At 41.3% G+C, this 21076-nt stretch overlaps 1 protein-coding gene across 1 annotated transcript in view; it reads left to right on the top strand.

The window, feature by feature from the left end:
- The window catches only part of LOC122792486 (baculoviral IAP repeat-containing protein 5.1-like), a 166168-nt gene that overhangs the window by 22075 nt on the left and 123017 nt on the right, over positions 1-21076 (top strand). Inside the window, exon 2 of the mRNA XM_044060259.1 lies at positions 15444-15553. Coding sequence (XP_043916194.1) covers positions 15444-15553 — 110 coding nt within the window. The remainder of the gene's footprint in view (positions 1-15443; positions 15554-21076) is intronic.

Raw genomic sequence — 21076 nt, 5'->3', positions numbered from 1 at the left:
TGGCGGAAGCCCTTTACATAGTCATAGGTTTGCTCCCAATTATCTGTCAATAAAATCTTCCAATGGTCATCAATAGCGCAACAAATAGCATCTATATCACTACTATATTTTAAACGGATCCTTAAAGGACCTGAGTTAGAATTATTCAGCAAATGAGACTGCCTAGCCTCCCTATATAGCAATGGCTTCCATTGTGTACCTCTTAAATTATGTACGTCAGTGAATGTATCCTCTATTTCATGCTTCTATAACCTAAGGACTCTAATCTAGACTGCAGCAGTTCTAATTCATGGTGAAAATCCACATCATTTGTGCACAGTCTCGAGGCTCTTGAGTGTGTCCTTTCATTATATTTCTAAAGACATGCTTTGGGTGCATACTAGTACGTGATAAATTAATTGTTCCAACAAGATTTCCTATAAATGGAAGTTCCAATAATGCCTTCTGTGTCCTTGGTCAATTTAATGTCCAAAAATCAATTGCAACAGAAGAAACATTCATAGTAAACCTTAAAAAAATTGTTGTACCACTTAAATATGACACAAACATATCTAGCTCATCTCTCGTACCAGCCCAGATCGTCCACAAATCTAACAGAATAAAAGCAAATCCTTCCAAGCATTAGTATTACTAAAAATGCATAACTCCTCCCAATATGCTAAGGTTAAATTAGTATAAGTATTTACACAAGGGTTCCCCATAGTGACACCCTTGTGCTGCAAATAGAAAATCAGTACCAAACAAACATTTTCCAAAACTGAATGCATGAAAAAACAGATTAGGTCACTCATTGTACTACCATAGTTACTACCATTATCCAAAACATATCTAATGGCTAACTGTGAACAAACCGTTGCCATCTAGGGTCACAAATAGGTGCCCAGCTTCTACTAAGCTTATAACTTCTCCCAATCGCTGCAAGAAATTGGTCAGACTACACTGTTCTGCAAAACTTATTGGGTAATGTAAAATTTAGGAAAAGCTTATTAATTGAATGGATTGGCACATTATTTCACTGCCCGATAATCAAATTATGAAGGCATTTTCTCAACATCCTGGAGAGCAGACTGAAGGCTACAGGGATCCAGTTTGGGTCCTCAAAGTTTAACGTTTGTTTTAGGATGGCCTCAAAAAGGGGACATCAGTTATCAGCTTCACCATGACTTCACTAGCTCTTTTGCTACTCCAGGTGCAAGAGCTGGTTACAGGAGACAATCATCCATAAAACTGTTGCATTTTTTTCTTGTTTATTTCTCTTCCCCTTACCATCTGTGCAGGGCTGGCCCAGTGGAGTATGCATACATCCTAATGTACAGCTTCAACAGATTTCTCATTCCTTGGCAAGAACTGCACAGCTGGTACTTATACAAAATCTTATGCAAAAGGCTCCACAAAAGGGGTGAAGTTGTCCTAGTGACATCTAGGTAACACCAAATACTGGAATCAAATTTAGATTATATTGAAAAAGAGCTGCGTAAACTGGATCCAAAGAAAGCACAGGGGAAGATGGAATTGGTAACAATGACCTGAGAACACTTAGCAAGAACTTATGGTAACATTATATCTATTATTCACTAGGTCATATAAACATGGAGAGATTCCTCAAGATTGGAGAAATGCGCTTATTAAACCTGTCTTCAAGGGAAAGGGGAATATGACAACCTAGACTTTTATAGGCCTTTAAGTCTGCTTTCATGTTGTGAAAAAATAATTGAGAAGGTAATATTAGATAAGTTATTGTCAGAACAGGATAGGTTGGGACTTTTCAACCATATGCATGTTAATACATGGTTTAAACTGATCTATTACCACCTGTAACATGTTCTATAATAGCTATGAAAAAGTTGTGTTGTGATGCAATTTATATAGACTTCAGCATTTGACAGGGTCATACACACAACACTGATCAATAAATTAATACAACTAAGTATTGATTTACTCTTTTATAAAATGGATAGTTGCATGGCTTACAGATGGGACATCTTACAGCAAATGGAGAGATGAAAAGTCAGCAAGCAAAGGAGAGGAGTAGTGCTGAAATTAAATTCATCCTCCAGTCTTGGTGAGTACTTTCGCGAGGTGGACCTTGATTTTCACAATCTCATTAAGGTGACACTATTTATATAGCATATATCATGGACAGAAGTCAAAAACAAAACAAAGATAGCTGGGTGCAAGACCCAGGATAAGAAAGTGCTCAATCCTGGTAGGCACACTGGTGCCAGGACTGGAAAAAATTACAACAGTGTAGAATCCTCAAAATACAGAAACATTTCCTACAATGAGGCCGGGCCTAGGAGGAAGATGGGTCCCCTTGCTGTAGAAGGAAGTAGCAGTCCACAAAAATTGATTGGGTAAAGAAGAGCCATAAAGATGATAGCGTGAACTATTGAGGATAAGAAAAATTATGTATTGTTACTATTATGTAAAAAATCCAGAATTTCCAGACACGAGATATACAAAATGATTGAGAGAAATTAGAGGAAAGAAAATTCTTCAGCAAGAATCTATAAGTATGGCATGGATTGACTACAAAAAAGCATTTGATAATATGCCACATTCATGGATGAGTGCTTAAAAATTGACTACATTACAGTAACCATGAAACAATGGCAGACCACTTTGCAATTAAACCATGATAAAGAACAGATTGTTATCCCGGGGATTAAACATTCAAATGGGGATATGCCAAGGTGACTCTGTCACTTGCTATTTTGCCTTGCCATTAATCCATTAAGCTGTTTACTTAACAGCTTAAGCCATGGCTATAATTTGGCTCCTACAAAACAACACAGTCTGACTTCCCATCTTCTCTTTGATTTTAAAACTGTATAGCTCATCAGATGAGGAACTGAAATCACAGCTGCAGGTTGTCAAAACCTTTTCAGTTGATATTAGAATGTCATTTGGTCTTGATAAATATGCAAAAGCAACCTTTTAAAGCAGAAAAATGCAGCACCAGGAAAACATCTGTTTGGGACAAGAATATGATATACAAGAACTTGAGCAAGAGGGAGTGTATAAATACTTGGGAATTGATTAAGGATCAGCAATAAAACATGAACAAATGTGAATAAAACTCCGTAAGGAATACTTTAGAAGACTTGAATTAATCCTGAGAACAGCATTGACATCTAGGAACAAGATCAAAGCTATAAATAAATTTGCTCTTCCTGTCCTAACTTAGTTTGGAGTGATTGATTGACTGGCCCCAAAATGTGTTGGATAGATTGGATATTAAAACAAGAAGGATGTTTTATGCTCACCAAATGTTTGTTTGTGTTTTTCGGCTTTTCCCGGTTAGGGCTTGCCACAGCAGAACTCTGGTCCGCTAATGATTGGTAGTGGATTTTTACGTACCGGGTTACCAGCACTGACGCACAACCTTCAACGAAGGCACGCCCCATTCACGTATGCCTCCACACAGAAGATGCTCTAGCTGAGAATCGAGCGGGACAACGTCTTGCTATGAGGCGACAACGCTACCGCAGCACCACCACCGCAGTTCATTCTCACCAAATGATTTATAAAAATCAGTATATAACAAGATTATATATTCTCCGTTCCGAAGGAGGGACGGGCTTTCTTGAAATTGATTACGTGTATAGATTTGCACTTGTGGGACTCCACACATATATCTACTGACCTCACAAGATCCAAATGTAGTGAACGTTTTGAAACCGGAGGAGAATTAAATCTGATGACTTCTCTGCTTAATTTAGCAGAGGCATATCAACATCAAGCAGGAATGCAAATCAAACCAGAAGTAGATGAAAAAACAGGCAGCAACTGAATGTGCCAAAAAACAAAAGAAATAATATAAGGTGAAGGACCAGATGAGAAGGCAAGAAGTGTGGAAAAAAACAAATATAGTTGCAAGCATAGAAAGCTTCTGGAAGAACCTAATGTTGATCAGGAATGAATACAGGAATGTTTAAGGAGAGGCAAATTCAGACCAAGAAATGAAAGGTTTAATATTGGCAGCCCAAGATAGTGGGCTACATGCACACTGGTTTACAAAGTCCATTGAACATGTGGGAGAAACAGACAAATGTAGGTTTTGTAAAACCAAATTGGAAACTGTGACTCACCTTGTTACTAGTTGCTAATGGCAGAAGGACTGTATACTGAAAGACATAATGTGATGAGACTGTTGCCCTGAGGATTGTGCAAACATTATGGTATTGAAGTGGCTGCAAAACACTGGAAACATGAACCACAAAACATCATAGAAAATGATGTTTATATCATATGGGATCACTCATTACCAATAGTCTAAAAGATGGATGCTAGAAAACCGTGTATAGCTGTTAAAGAAAAGAAGACAAAAGTAGAATTGGTCATTGAAATTGCCACACCCAGTGACTACAGTGTCTTGGGTACAGACAGACACACACCCAGTGACTACAGTGTCTTGGGTACAGACAGACACACACCCAGTGACTACAGTGTCTTGGGTACAGACAGACACACACCCAGTGACTACAGTGTCTTGGGTACAGACAGACACACACCCAGTGACTACAGTGTCTTGGGTACAGACAGACACACACCCAGTGACTACAGTGTCTTGGGTACAGACAGACACACACCCAGTGACTACAGTGTCTTGGGTACAGACAGACACACACCCAGTGACTACAGTGTCTTGGGTACAGACAGACACACACCCAGTGACTACAGTGTCTTGGGTACAGACAGACACACACCCAAGTCATAAAATATCAGGATATGCAGGCAGACATGAGCAATGTGGAAGAAAGATTCCCAGACAGTTCAATAGTAGTAGGAGCAACGGGTCTTATAAAAAAGAATTTACAATCGTATTTAGATATGTTGCCAATACATGCAACTCCATATGAACTGCAGAAGGAGTCCTTACTGGGCACATTGCAGGTGCTGCGAAGAGCACTACTGGCTGACATCAAAGATTGAAACAATACTAATTTCATGAACTTTAATCATACTTTTGACTTGGGAATGGGGTCCATTCCTGTCATGGCATTAGAAACCCAAAAGACTTGGAGAAATTTAAAAGTGACAAATTGGCAGATGAAATCATTGGTTACAGTCAGTGTGTTCCACAGGGCTCTGTCCTAGGCCCTTACTTGTTTAGACTGTATCTTTCAGACCTATCTGATGTGTTCTACACTCTATATGTAGACTAGCCTAAAATTGGGTAAACTGATTACATGCTTTACAGATGAGGCATGTCTGCAAACTAACTTGACTACATTTACCATATATGCTGATAAATGCATGAAAAAAATAAGCATATGAGATTTGGGAGACATAAACTGAAAGGTGAATATTTAATACAGCACACAGTGATTGAAACTGTAGACTCCTTTACGGACCTGGGTATATGGGTAGATTTAGCTACTACGAGTTTTTCTAATCCTATCAACCAATTAGCTAATGATAGTTATAGAACTATAGGTTGTATAAAAAGATTTATAGTCTAAGAAATCAAAAAATGAAGTCCTTGTCTGTTAGTTACATTAGACCCAACCTTGAATATGGAATAACACTATGGAAACCCCTAGAAGAAAACCAGTATGAGTAGACTGCAAATGGTACAGTGGAAGTATACCAAGGACATCCATGGATGTGAAAATTTAAGTTATTCTGAAAGACTAAAGTATCTGAACTTGTACAGTGTCTCTTACAGATATCCAAGAGGAAATCTTATTCAAGCATTTAGGGTATTTAGGGACAACTACCTCTGGGAATGTTTGGGGTTATCAAAAAGTACTAGAGACTCTGCAGACAACCTATGTAGAAGATTTATAGGTAAGAGAAGTGTATTAATTGGTTCTCGGACATAGTACCTGATGCATGGAACAGACTACCAAATTACATTAAAGCAAGTACTAGTTTAGATATTTTTAAGAACAACCTGGACGGTTATGGGAACAAGTGTTTTGGTATATTGGCAAGGTAGAAGGGTATTAATTCCCGTGCTTGAAACATTTGTATGCATGTACACCAGGCCCCATACCCAGACTTCCATTAGGCAGGATGCAGTTCAGTGGTGGGCACACCATAGCCCTCTCCCCATAATGGGTGAGAAGTGCTAGTTTCTTTGTCCTGCAAGGATGGCCCTTTCAAAATCTGTGCAATAATAATCAAAATCGGATCATAGTCTTCCCTTTTTATATGATGGAGCTGATCGCCAACAAAGAAAATGGTTTGGATAAGCAGATAAACTCCCAGCTGTTTATAAACATCACACAAACTCCAGCAGCTAGAAATGTCATATTTAAGCCCATTGCTCAATATGGGTGAGCACCTAGTAATAAAAGCTGTAAAACTTTTATTTACTTCATTTAGATACAATTGCAGTTAGAACAGCACATGTGGTTATGCTATAGCAGATATCTTCTGCATTCACTGCACACTGAATGGAGGTATGGAGTATCGTACTGCTAAAATGATAGCGCATGTGGTGGTAACATCCTAATCCTAACATCCCAATTCTCCTCTTTGTTATCCTGATTAGGCTAACCTTGGAATACCTGGCACTTGCTCACTAAAGCAATTATACAAGTCAGCACTAAAATAGTAAAAGCGCTACACCCTCACAAACTTCCCTTGAGTACCTCATTCCCCATTGGCCCTTTTTTTCAAATTATAAAGGAATTACCAATACTATTCTAGCATGTCCAAAGGTCAGTTGTCCATCTCCTCTCTGGTCCAGCTGGTGAATCTGGGAATCTTGAGGCAATGTTACAACTGCCTCATGTACACAGACAACCCTCTCCTCCTCCTAACAAATTCCAACACATGTGACAGATGCAACCATATAGCCATACTGGAGGCTAAGCTCTCTCAACTCAGTACTGGCAAAACCAGTCAGGAGGAGAAGGAAACCACACTCACTACAATTCCAGTCTCACATAGACCTACCACGACAGCAAACCAAACACATAAAGACACAAAAACATACTCGGAGGCTCTAAATAAGTCTGCCTAAGCAGCAGAGATCTTCAAAGCAGACACCCAAGCAACCGCTACCCCAAAACAAAACACGTGCAACACATAGCTCACAAAGCCAGTGTGCCGAACAGTCACAGCCCTTAAGGCTAAACAACACACCTGATACACTTGTAATAGGTGACTCTATCATCAGGCACACTGACGTCCCGCTCACCAGACTGAACAAGGAGAAGGTCACAGTGAGCTGCCTGTCGGGTGCTAGGATCCGCCACATAACACAAGCACTCGGGTCACTCCAAGGCAAGTACAAATATGACTCTGTCATTGTCCATGCTGGTGTGAATGACCTGAGACGTACCTCCCTGGACTACATGGAGAGACATAGAGGAGCTCTCTGAGCATGTAGCCCAGGCCGGTATGACCCTGACCTTGAGTAGCATCTTACCCTCACCAAGAATGATGCCACAATATGAAGACAAGATGATCAATTTCAACAATTGGCTTAAGTATTGGTGTCATTCAAAGGGGATCCAATGCCTGTCAGCCTGGGATGACATGCTCGACAAGCCACGATGCTTCGCTAGGGATGGCTTGCACCTGTCACCCCTGGGCTTTCGGATATTGGCAAAGGCTCTTGCTACCCCCATAGTGCCTTTTTTAGGCAAGGCTCAAAAGACAAACCCACCTCCATTGGTATCACAAGGGATAAGAAACTAAGAGTAATGCTACTCAATGCCAGAAGTCTAAACCTCAAGATGCACGCACTCGAAACTCTCCTTAGCATGGAGCACATCGATATCTGTGCAGTAACAGAAACCTGGTTCAAGGCTCCCGAGAGCACCCCAGCACTACCAGGTTATACCTCATACCATGCTTTTCGGCCCCAAAACTTGGACCGTACCACAAAAGGAGGGGGAGTATCAATATTCGTCAAAGATACCCACACCTCCAGGTTGGTGGCACAGCACGAAGCATCAGAGACTATCCATGTGCAACTAACAGTGGATAAAACTTCCTTCCAGTTTATAGCCTGCTACAGACCACCCTCCCAAACCCAGGAACCCCACTCGGCCTTCCTGAGAACACTGGAAAATATGAAGGTCTCTCCAAAACACCATTATATTGGATGACTTCAACTACCCAAACATAGACTGGGAGCATTACTCTAGCTCCAACACCCTAGCCCAAAGGTTCCTAGAATTTATAAACTCAAATGCTATGGAACAACTTGCTACCACTCCCACAAGAGGGGAAAACATACTGGACCTGATCATCACCAACATGGGGACTCTATGCTCCAGACCAGAAGTGTATCCCTCACTGGTAAGATCAGACCTTAAACTAATCTCACTGGATATTCACATCCCGACTCCACCCCCTGCCCAGAAAACCACAGTGAAAAACTTCTCTAAAGCAAATTTCACACTCCTCAAAACCGAGGTGGAATCCTTCAAAGCCCCCGGTCCTGTGAAAAATATGGCCCAGACCACAGAATCCTTTATAAACGCATTCTATGAACACCTTCAGGAATGCATGGATCATGCAATCCCAAATAAAACCAAGACCCAATCCTCCAAAGGCAGACGTCCTGTCTGGTGGACTCGAGCCATAAACAAACTATACAATAGAAGGAGGAAGCTACTACATGATAGAGCAAAATCCCAAAAAGGGAAGGCATCTCTGATCAGTATTAGCAAAAAACTACGGGCACTCATAAAATCGTCTAAGGCCATCTTCGAGAGAAATATTTCGTAGGACACTAAGAATAATCACAAAGCTTTCTTTAGTTATGTTAGGAACCTGGGTGGGAATTCCCAGATATGCTCAGAATTAGTCCAAAATGACCAAAAATACACCGAACCCACAGACATTGCCAACATCCTAGCTGATGGGTTCAGTGCAAACTCCCCCCCCCCACCAAAAGGGCAAATATTTATCCCAGCAGAGTGCTGCCCCCCTGACATCTCAGATGCTCAGGTAAGAGCTGCCCTCTCCAAAGCAAAAAACACAGCATCAATGGGACCAGACGGTGTCCCGGGCTGCGTCCTACATGAACTCCAAGAAGAGCTAAACCCAAACATAAAACTACTGTTCAATCTCAGCCTTAATACAGGATATGTACCCAAAGAGTGGCGTACAGCAACAGTGGTCCCTCTCCACAAAGGTGGTGCCTCAATGGATCCTGGAAACTATCGCCCCATAAGCCTGACTAGCTTGGTCTGAAAAGCTATGGAAAGGATCATCATGGACCTCATAAATAAAGATATTGGGGACCTACAGACACTGGATCCTACCCAGTTTGGCTTTAAGGGCAGATCCTGCCTCTTAAACCTGGTTGATTTCTTTTGAAACAGTCACCAAGGCCATTGACGAGGGGAAGGTGGTCCACACAGCCTACCTGGACCTCGCAAAAGCCTTCGATACAATACCCCACTTGGGCATTATAGATAAGCTCACCAGCTTAAATATAAACCCCTATGTCACTAGATGGGTTGCAAACTGGCTCAAGGACGGAACCCACATGGTTAGAATTGCTGGAGCCATGTTGGACTCCAAACCAGTTACAAGTGGCGTCCCACAAGGCTCAGTCCTGGGACCTCTCTTGTTCGGTATATATTTCTCAGAGGTACAGGCCAACACGGAAGGACTGTGGCTGACTAAGTTTGCAGATGACTGCAAACTGGGCGCCATAATCGACTCTCCAGCCGACACAAGCATCCTCCAAAAGGGCCTCATAGAAACAGACAACTGGTGCCAGAGCCATGGCCTCAAGCTAAATGCCAAAAAGTGTATAATCCTCCCCTTTGGCAAAAACAGTGCCCACAAATTACCACATAGGTGGTAATCCATTAAGTACAGAAGAAGTAATTAGGGACCTGGGGACCCAAGTTGATAGCAATCTCTCATTTGACAACCACGTGGCCAAAGTGGTTAGAAAAACATTTTATATAGCCCACCTTATCATGAAGGGATTCACATCTAGATCAGGGGAGGTCATCATGCCTCTTTACTCATCCCTAATCAGGCCCATAATGGAGTACAATGCCCCTTTCAGGATGTACCTTACCAGACACCTGCAGCAACTGGAAAGACCCCAAAAGTATCTCACCAAGAGGATCATAGGGCTCAAACAGATGCCATATGCTGCCCGGTTAAAGAAACTCCAGCTCTACTCAGTGGCATACCACCTGCTCAGAGGCGATCTGTGCCTGACGTATAAAGCCATGTCCAACCCAGAATTAATGGACATGCTGCACCTCAGAAAAATCCAAATCCTATCGAGCTACGTGCTCGAGAGACTTGAACCTCAGCACTGAAATAAATAGGACATGCTGGAGGGACAGATTCATAACCCAGAGGCTCCCTTCACTCTGGAATAAAATCCCAATCCCAGTCCAGGTTAGGCAGAGTCCCTCATTGACTCTCTTCAAGAGGAATCTTGAGTGGATGGAAGATCATAGGTTTACCCCGGGTATCACTTCTGTGTCACTGTTAGACAGAGGCACAGTATACTAACCTCTATAAAGGGCATAGCAAAATTAATTTAAAATGGGTGGCGAAAGCCAAACACAATCTGGCTAGGCTTATAAATGCCCTAGGGCAGATAGCCTAGTATGAACCTATGAAGATCATAGAGAGAATAGAATACAGGGTAATAAAATCAGTAAAGAGGAAGCAAAATCTCACACTTGCTTTTGATTAGATTAATTGGAGGGGACGAGAGAAAAATCAATGATGTGGAAGCAAAAATCTGAGTACAAACTTGCTGAGAGATTTAAACCAATTGTGGCATACATATGGGCCATTTATAGTATATTTTTGACCGCAGCATTTTGGTTGTTTATATTGCAAATGTATTCTTTCTGCTTGTGGTAGCTTCCAGTGCTGGAGTTGATGGCAGTCTCAGATCTACTCAATAGAAAAATTATGGAAGATGTAAATAATAACAAAATTCCAATGGTAACCTACTTCTGAGCAAATGCATGGAAACAGGGTATTTGTTATCATAAAAACTTCATTCTTTAGACAGTGATGCTGCCTTTCCACAATGAAGCAATAAATTCCACAGTATCATATGGATAGTATTACAATAACATACAGCTATTTGCATCTTTTGAGGTATACATGGAATTAACTTCGACCAACCACTCCTTTCCCTGTTCCATCCTGTATATAAAGTTTGTTCTGAAAGATTTCTCACAGCAGAAATGTAATACTTCACCCTTTAATATCCAATCCACAGCTCCAAAAATGTCTTGGTAGAATCTTTATGCTGTTTCAGTGATTAACCCACAATGAAGTGTTTACGACTGTTTTGCATGACTGACCAAGTGGCTATAACTTTTATCAGTAGTAGAACAAATTTATCTTTCAAACTTAATTTTTTTTGTCTCAGATTAATGATAAAAATGACCAAAAATTATTCTGCTCTTCTAGAGACAAGAATAATATGCTTACTTTCCTTTTGTTTGCAAAAGCCACTTTAAGCCATGATTCTAAGACTCCAGGTCTACTAATAAAATGTGGGATTCAAGCCATTAAAAATGCATAGAACAGTTTCAGATACTGCCAAGCCTCTATGCAAACTGAAACAAAAGTATCATGGCTAATTCAATCTCACAGCCGTCAAGGTAAAATGGGCAATCAAGCTGACTAAGAGAAATAACCGCTTTGGAGTTCGATGGCATACTGTCTGAACTCTGCTTGTGTGGTAATGTATGTATTCTCTACATTTAGAACTATAAGGATATTTCAGGACACAACTGTAATGGGTACTGTAATTAAGATGGAACTCCATTGCAGGGAAAATAATCAGCTCTATCCTAAATCATCATCATTGTATTGCAGAGGCAATTTTGCCAGTCTCACTAACCTTTATACTGCCGTTTGGGATATTTGACCATTCTTTATACCTCACTATTTCCAAAGCAGGAGGCTGGGTAATATTGGAATATGTAGGCAGCTTTGTATCAGTCCAATTTTTGCAATTCAGTGCCATCTGTATGAAGCCTTGTAAAAGGTATAGGTCCCATTGGTTGCATCCAGAATTCCTGAAGTCCCAAAACCTATTTTTGGCTAGCTGAGTGTATTGTATGCTGCAGAGATCAACCTATTAATTACCTAAGATGCCATTGGATGTAACATTACTCCAGCTTATCTTTGTGTTTCCATCTGGCCAGACTGACCATGTGCTAGCCAACTTGAATCCCCCTTTATCTCTACTATTTGAGGATCTAGGTTATTCCCAAGACTAGTGGCAACTCTTGGATAACTAGACAGCTGAAGGCAGAGTATTTGCCTAATTGTTTCATGGGCTGATAAGTAACACTCCTACTTAAGTTAACCAGACCCCCTACTTAAGTTAACCAGACCCCCTGCTTTGACTGTTGTGCCTAACTTGGCTTCATGTAAATTTGGTTACCTTGTTTGTCTTCATGGCTATTGCTGAAGTGAGGTCATTAAAGGGCAAACAAGCCAAGCACTAACATTTATAATACTCCTTTGGTCACCACCCGGTGTCTCGCAATGCGTAGTTTCCATACTACTCACGATATCTTCCTCTTTGACTTCTACTGTATTTATGTAACCATGCACTTGCTCAGCAGTAAACCTTTGAGTCTGCTCAGGAGTCATTTGTGAAGAAACCAGGCTGGATGCTAACTTAAAATCCATGTAGATTGTCTGTTGGTATTCTCTTGGATGAAGTAAATCAATCTGGCAACATACTTGTGCTAAACATGCCTGTTGATCTTGAAAAGATATAGAGCCATGGAACCATCACCAGCATCTTCAGAGTTGCTTTACCAGCGAAAGCTACTGATATTGGGTTTAAAGGTCTGTGGCTTTTAGGGCTTTATTCTGCTGCTCTCTTTAGTAGAGCGACTACTGTAAGCCTTATTTCATTCATCTTGGATCTCCCATTTATTTAGTAATGGAACACATTTATTAGGGATTCCCTTGCCATTTCTGTTAGATGCTTAGAGATAATGGCTATAACTTATCTAGTTTGGGAGCTTTATCTTCCCTTATATAGACTATCTCTTTCTCTACTCTTTTATACATCAATGGGATCACCAGTCCTAGCACAACTGCCTTGCCCCATCCTGGTGTTTTGTCTGTCTTTGCCCTTTGAAATGTAGGATTCCTGCAGTACCACACCTTGATCCCTATCCTTAAGTCTCTTCCTTTACTAACAATTTGTTTTATTCCATACATTTTCTTTTCTACCATGTACTTGGGGGGGGGGGGGGGGGTTCCTTTAGCTTATTCAGTACTCCAATTCTTTTCTACTCTGGCCTTTGCCTTCTAGTCTCCATTCATGCCTTCTTCATATGTGATCTGTCCTGCTGCCTCTGATCTCTTTTTTCTTTCTGATAACATGTTTTCTCTCCATTATTTCCTTATTAACAAGTTTCTAGCCAGTGATAAAATTCCTCTTCTCTTTGCCTCATTACTTATAGGTTCCTAGGTTAGTACTAGGCTATCGGCCCTCGGGCCTATACAAGCCTAGCCATAACAATTCCCTGGCTATTTCTTCCCACACTAGTTACTTCCCTGGAACCCTGTCTAGCAGGGTGACTAACGTGATCCACGGGGTGAATTTCCCTCTATACTTTATACTTTACTATTATCTTAGTCCTTTTGTCCCTATTTCTCCCAAAATACTTGACATGGTCCCTTTGTTGTACTGCAGCTGTTTTTGGTACATAATCCCATCAGACAGCATTTACTGTAAAATGATCACCATTTGCTAGCTGTGTCTGAGTTGAGAAGTTGTTGCTTATTTTTTGGTGAATAGGGCCCCACATGAGCTGTTGTTTTCCCCGATCCATGTCTACATATGTGACTAACTGGCTTAACCTCCTCCAGATGAAGTTGCCAGTCAAATTCTCCCCTCTCTTGTGAGTGATGTATAAAGGAGGGGTGGGTGTGTGTGCTTGTGGGTGTTGGGGGAGCGGTCAGAGAGCCACTATATGCATAGGAGCAAACTAGTTTTGAATAGGGTGGCCCATTCCTCTGTGTGCCGGAGCTTCTATTGCTAGTTGCTGTTAAGCAATGACGCATTGTAAATGTCCTCACCCCTATCTAAAGCAGGGACTCCTCCCAGGCAGATTTGCAAGAACAGCTCAGAAGTTGTACTGTTTCTGGTATATTGGGACAACAAAATGAACCATCCAATCCAGTGTGCCATTGTCCTTTAGCAGAAGAGAAGTAAACAGGCAAAGCTTGATGATGCCTCTTCTCCCACCACTTAAAAAACTCCATCAGGTTCCTGAGCTGCTAATTGAATTCAGATTGCCAGGAAGTTATCCCTCTGCACCAATGGCAATCTTGTCTCAGTGGCTTGCAGCTTTCTGCTCTTTGTGGATGTCATGCTGTGCAGTCTGTCTGTTGTGGAATACACCACAGTGTAATGTGATTTATGTCAGCACAGAGCATGTCCTACATGTTTGATATGAGTAGATATTGCAGTTTAATTTTGCTCTACAGCTCAGCATAAGGAGGACAGTGTTAAGGGGCTACAGTGTATTACAGATAACAATTTTTTGTGCATAATACTGCATCAGCATATAAAATGAACCACTTTAATGTGGGTGATGACATGCATTCTGCAATGAATTAATGGGTCTCTGCAAATGTGGATTGTATTATTGCATTCAATGCTGTTGTACAAACTTTTTCTTTCACAGCAATTAATTTCAGTTCAGTAATGGTTATGCATTTTCTGCTATACTATTTTAGCACAGTGGTAAATACAGCTGTCATTTAATAACCTGAATTCTAGGCTGTGTTCCACTGGCAAATCTGCCTGAATATTCTAGTCTGGGACCATGTTTGAATTCTAATTCATCCTTCTGATGCTTGGGAGCCCAAGGTAAGTAAGGCATACTTTTCCACATGCAGTTCATGTGAGTGTAGCTCAAGCTGAGAACTGACAGAGCTTTGACAGAATAAGTAACTATGAATTAAATCTCTTTGTAGACGGTGGCTGGAGAACAGAGTTGGTGCTACTCATGCTGTTTTTTTTTAATGTAAAACTGCACAACTGTGTTTACTGGCACATACATGCAGGATGTAAAAAGCTTACCTTAACGTTTTCAGTATGGTACATAGCTGGAGACTAGCAGAAAACTCAGAAGATGAGCAAAATGAAGACTTGCTTGTATGATGTAAATGTGGACATAAGGGGAACAGAGGACTGAAGGGGCCCAGCTAATCACTGTGTAGTCAGATGGTTAAGGTACATGAAACGTGTGCAAAATATCAACCATTTCACAGCAGGTGTTTGACTTATAAACCTTTAAGCAGTACCATGTTTTTGTTTTGTGATGTAGTTGAAGCTTATGAACACTTTAACATTGCCAAAGAGTATAAAATGATGTCCAATTTTTCAAGGTGCTTAGATAATGTGTACATAACCATCCATATTCAGTACTCAGTATTTTTACCTTCAAAATATACAGAGATGGAGATTAAAATAATAGGCTCTCTTCTGCCCACAGATGGCCAAGGCTGGCTTCATCCATTGTCCAAGTGAAAATGAACCAGATGTGGTAAAGTGCTTCTTCTGTTTAAAAGAGCTTGAAGGATGGGAACCTCAAGATGATCCATGGTGAGTGAAGTCTTTCACTGTAAAAGATGGACTGGAGGGAAAGGATTGAGCCCTATGTGTAATGTCTGCTATCCAGCGGGTCAGGAAAGTGAACAAGTTTAGACTGAAAGTTTGGTATGAAATCTGTCATTTAGAGCTACATGGAGGCTGTTTATCCTTTTGCTCTCCTTTCTGCAGTAGACCCCTGTTTTTGAAAAAGGGGTACTATTGGAATGTCTAAACTTGTTGCTAAGACAACAGATTGGACATCTAGACTGTAACAAGATTGTAACATGCTAATTTTTCACTTTTGGGTAATTTATTATTTACTTCAGAAGAGATCAATGGAAATAGGATTTTTTTTAATTATTTATTTTATTTGACATTTGTTTACCAGGATGTTCTGTCTGGGTTAGAAGTACCCATTTTCACTGGAGGCCTGGGAATTAAACAGTTCAAAAATGAAAATATTCTAATTAAACAGTGTCCAGAGTTCAACTATACATTATGTATTTCATGTATGTAATACACTTTGAACTTAAATGAGCTTGACTGTGTAGCAGCTGTCATAATTAAATGTTCATATCAGTTATTTTATTGTTTTATATTTAAAGAACGTTTCTATTCAAATTAGTTTCAGAAAATCATTTAAGTACTCACCTCCGCTCTGTGTAATACCAATGGTTGCCATTCTTTTGCCAGTATTGATTTAGGTATGCATGGCAGTAGTCTGCAGTCTCTCCATCTTTCCTGTTTCCTGTCCCTTCTTTCTATCCCTTGGCCTATGAATTTAAGTCTAAATGAGTCCCCCTGCCAAGATTCCCATTTTATAGTGCTCTGCGTCTGCTCCCAACATTTCTGTCCACATCAGCATTTTGTACTTATTGATGACCCTTCTTGGTATAACCTTGGTAGAGTGCTATACCAGAGGCATAGCTCGTCTTGTACACAGGTGAACTAGGCAGCTGTCTAGGGTGCCAGTCAGTCAGGGGCACTTTTTTGGATTCCATATTTTCCTTCTCAGTGTGAAAGAAAAATGATGTTGCAGTGCTATGACTTGTGAACCTTTGGCTCAGTTCCACTTATGTGATGCCCAAAAACTTGGGAGGAGTTAGGTAGCTCATGGGTAAGAGTTTGAGCTGAAAACTCAGAAATGTTGAAGTTGTTTATACCGAAAAGAATGGGGGGAGAAAGCAGCAGTGGGGAAAGAGAATACTGTGATCATGGTATCTATCTTTTAATGCTGTCTGGATAGTAGCAGAAACTTTTTCCGCCCTGACAAACAAATCAGTAGTATTTATAGGGTCTATATTAGAAGACCGAAGATGCATTCTTTTGAATGTGTCTTGGTCGAACTGAAAAGGCTGAAAACGCAAAATATCGAAGCGGATGTTAAGCAAATTCTTTCCCCTTGGAAAAGTGTTTTCGGCACTGTAGTGCGGTCTCTTGAGTTGGTATATTCAAATGGGGGTGTGTGGGGGGAACAGCAATCCCCCCCCCCTAGGAAAAAAAATTGCTGTTCTGTCACTTCGACATTGTAAGCTTTCGCTTACATAGGGTCGAGTTAAACACAGTTCGCTTTAAGCATTCAGTGATTTTAATATAGACCCGTATTCTAGGCAGTGGTCTGCTTAACATGATACTTGTGTAAAGTAAGTTATAGACTCACTAATTTTGCAGAATGTCCCAAACTTTTACCCTATGAGTTTTGTCTGTTCTTAGTAAAACAATTCTGCTTCTAGCTTATTGCTGTGGACTGCAGTCCCATATGAGACATTTAAGTTTTGGATTTCATATTCATGATGCAAATCAGAAATCTGTTCTAGCATTGTTCTGCCGCATAAACAAGTGTGATATTTAAAATATGTTTCTGATTTGGGGGCCTTTGTCCTGACATTACTTATGGCTTTGCCTCTCTGTTTTGCAGAGGTTTAAATTGGAATACTTGTAGTCAACCACAATATTTGTTAGATACATGAGATATACACAGCCAAAAAGTGGTTATAATTGCTTGGTAAGAGGCAGTCTGTGCATTTAATATGATTTACTCTGATGTCTTGATCACATTTTAAATATTCACTTCCCAGTGCCTCTATCAAGTAGAGCCACTGGAGTGATCCCCGGGGTGAACTTTCTATTTTAAATATTCACTTCCCAGTGCCTCTATCAAGTAGAGCCACTTGAGTGATCCCCGGGGTGAACTTTCTATTTCCCATTTACTTATCAAGATCTTTCTTGAAGAGGGTCAGTGAGGTGCACTGCTTGACATGTTTGGGAAGTCTATTCCAAAGCATGGGCAATCTCTGAGTTATGAACCTGTCCCTCTAGCATGTTCTGTTGATGGTGGTAATGAGGTTGAGGTCTCTGGAGCATGTGGTGCGGACAGATTGGGATTTCTTTAGATGTAGCATTTCTAACAGAGCTGGGTCAGACATATGGCTTTGTAAGTCGAGCAGAGATCACCGCTTAGTAGACTATATGAGACACAGAATAACTGGAGGTTTTTCAGTCTGTCCAGGTAGGACATGTGTTTAAGGCCTAGGATCCTCTTTGTGAGGTATTTTTGTGGCCTTTCCAGATGTTGCATGTGTCTAGTGAGGTGCATGCCAAATGGAGCATTATACTCTGGTCTAATGAGGGAAGAGTAGAGAGAGATGATTACCTCTTTCTTCTTTGATGCAAAGTCCTTGGTAATGTGATTTGCCACATAGGACTTTCTGACCACAGTGGCAATGTGGTCGAAGGAGAGGTGGCTGTTAACCTGTGTTCCCAGATTTCTTATAATGCCTTCAGTGTTCAGTGGGCTCCCATTGATGTGGTAATTAGTGGGAACTGAGTTTTTCCCCAAAGGGGATGACTACGCATTTTTTTTGGCATTAAGCTTAAGGCCATGGTTTTGACACCAGTCATTGGTCTCAGTGTGAGGTCTTTCTGTAGGATGTCTACATCATTTGGGCTCCCAGCTTGGTCTGCAAACTTGGTCAGCCAGAGTCCATCCGTGTTGGCCTAGACTTTTGATAAGTAGATAACCAAGCAGGAGAGGACCCAGGACCGATCCCTGTGGGACCTCCACTCATGACTGGTCGGCAGTCTGACTTGGAGTCTGCTACTTTCACACTGTGGGTTCTGTGAGCCAGTTTGCAACCCACCTATTGATGGGGGAGGGGTGATGCCTAGTTTGGTGAGTTTATCAATAATTCCTGAATGGGGAATGGTATCAAAGGCCTTGGCCAGATCGAGGTAGGCTGTATGAACTGCCTTGCTCTCATCCACAGCTCTGGTGATTTGCCTCAAAGAGGTCAACCAGGTTGAGCAGGTATGATCTACCTTTCACAAAACCAAATTGAGTGGAATCTAGAATTTGGAGAGTCCCTATATATCCTTGTTAATTAGGTCCATAATGATGCACTCCATAGCCTTACATATCAGACTGCTCAGGTTAATGAGGCGATAATTCTCAGGGTCAGTAGTCACGCCCCCTTTATGGAGAGGGATGACTGTAACAGTACACCATTCGGTAGGGACAAAGCCTGAGGTGAGGCTGTGATTGAACAGGAAACACAGATGTGGTGCCAGTTCACTTTGTAGTTCATGTAGAACACCTCTAGGGATATTGTCAGGTCCCATGGAAGCGGTTAATTTTGGCCTTGGACAATGCTGCTTTAACCTGTGCTGCAGTAATGCTGGGTGCCTGGCATTCCTCCAGTATTGTGATTACCCCTCTCTCCCCCACTAAAGGACCAAAGCTGGCTCTGAATCTGTCAGTCAGTATGTTTGCAATATCTGTTGGGTCAGTATAGGAGGTACCATTGTGCAGTAACTGAGAGTAAACCTGGGTATTGCCGTGGAGATTCGTAATATAACTACATAAGGCTTTGTGGTTATTTTTTAGTGTCTGCCACAATTCTGCCTTCATAGCTGGCTTTAGAGGTTTTGAAGAGGGATCTCAACTTTTTGTTGAAGTTAATAAGGGAGATTTTTAAGTCTTGGGACTTCACCTTTTTCTGCAACAGTTTCTTCCTTCTGTTGTAGAGTTTATTAATGGCAGAGGACCACCAGATTGACTTCTTTTTTTTTTTTATTTGGGGAGGAGAGTGTCTTTGTTCTGTTCTAGTTCCATGCATTTATGTACATGTTTGTACAGTGCACTGGTGTATGATTTGGCAGTCCTGCATCTATTTTTTCATTGACATGGGTGCCGTGAAGTTAGCCACCTCTGTTTTAGGAGCCCACAGTCAGCTTTGGAGAAGTTTTGTCATGGTGATAAGGGGTGTAGGTGAGATGTGGATTTCCATGGTGATGAGTTTGTGGTCTGATCTAACCAGGGAGGAATTTACTATTGGTGTAGAGCAATGGTTGCTCATGTTAGTAATAACCAGGTCACGGTTGTTGCTTCCTCTAGTGGGGGTAAGAACGAGCTAGTCCAGGGCATTGGAATTTATGAATTCCAGGAAGTGTTGGGCTAGTGTATTGGTACATGAGTAGTTTTCTCAGTTGATGGAGGGGTAGTTGAAGTTGCCTAGTATGAGAGTGTTGGGTTGGACCCTAATAGTTTCCACGGTGCTTAGGAATGTGGAGTGAGAATCTTGGGACATGGTTTGGGACCTATAGCAGGCTATGACCTGAATTGCTGTCTTCCCAATGTTGTACCTGAAGTATCTTCGATGGGTTATGCTGGGCTACTAGTCTGAGGTGTGCATATCCTTTATATATTTAGAAACACCACCACCTTTGGAGCTTTGGTCCATGTTCTGGGGCCGAAAGGTGTGGAATGAGTTATAACCTGGTAGCGCAGGGGGGCTTTCTGCCACTTTAAACCAGATCTCCGTTATAGCACAAGTATCTATGCTGTCTATTTTGAGGAGTACTTCGAGCAAGTGCATCTTGAGATTTAGACTTGTAGCATTCAGCAGCATGATCCTCAGATTGCATTTATTTATAGCTGTTACAGTGGTAATTTGGTCTTTGGAACATCGTCTAAAAAGGCACCATAGGGGTGACAGAGCCTTAGCCAGTATCCAGAAACCCAGGGGGTAACAGAGGCAGGCCATCTCTGGGAAAGCATTAAGATCTGGCAATCATATCATCCCAAGCAGACTGATACTGGATACCCTTAGAATGACAACAGAAACTTAGTCAATTGTTGAAGTCTATCAATTGAAGTCTATCATTTTCTGCTTGTACTGCAGTATCGGATGGTAGGATGCTACTCAGGGCTAGGGTCATACCTGCCTGGGCCACATAATCCAAAAGGTCCTCCATGTCTCTTCATGTAGTCCAGGGAGGTGCATCTCAGGTCATTCACACCCACATTGGACAGTGAAAGTTTTACTTGTAGAGTGACCTGAGTAAGTGTTATGTAAATACATACAAAAAGCAGTTCCAGGAAAAAAAGACCGCTACACTAATTAATATGTTAAGCACTTTCATTTGTTCAGTAGCTTTGAGTCATAGATTAGTGTAATGGGCATTCTGTTTTGCCTTGGGGGGGGGGTCAAGTTTAGGGGCACAAGAGCACACTGTGTAGGTGAGCTGTGTTGTGGT

Source organism: Protopterus annectens, chromosome 1.part2, assembly GCF_019279795.1.
Source record: "Protopterus annectens isolate FY-2018-M chromosome 1.part2, PAN1.0, whole genome shotgun sequence".
Classification (NCBI taxonomy): domain Eukaryota; kingdom Metazoa; phylum Chordata; order Ceratodontiformes; family Protopteridae; genus Protopterus; species Protopterus annectens.
This window is presented reverse-complemented; position numbering and strand designations above follow the sequence as displayed.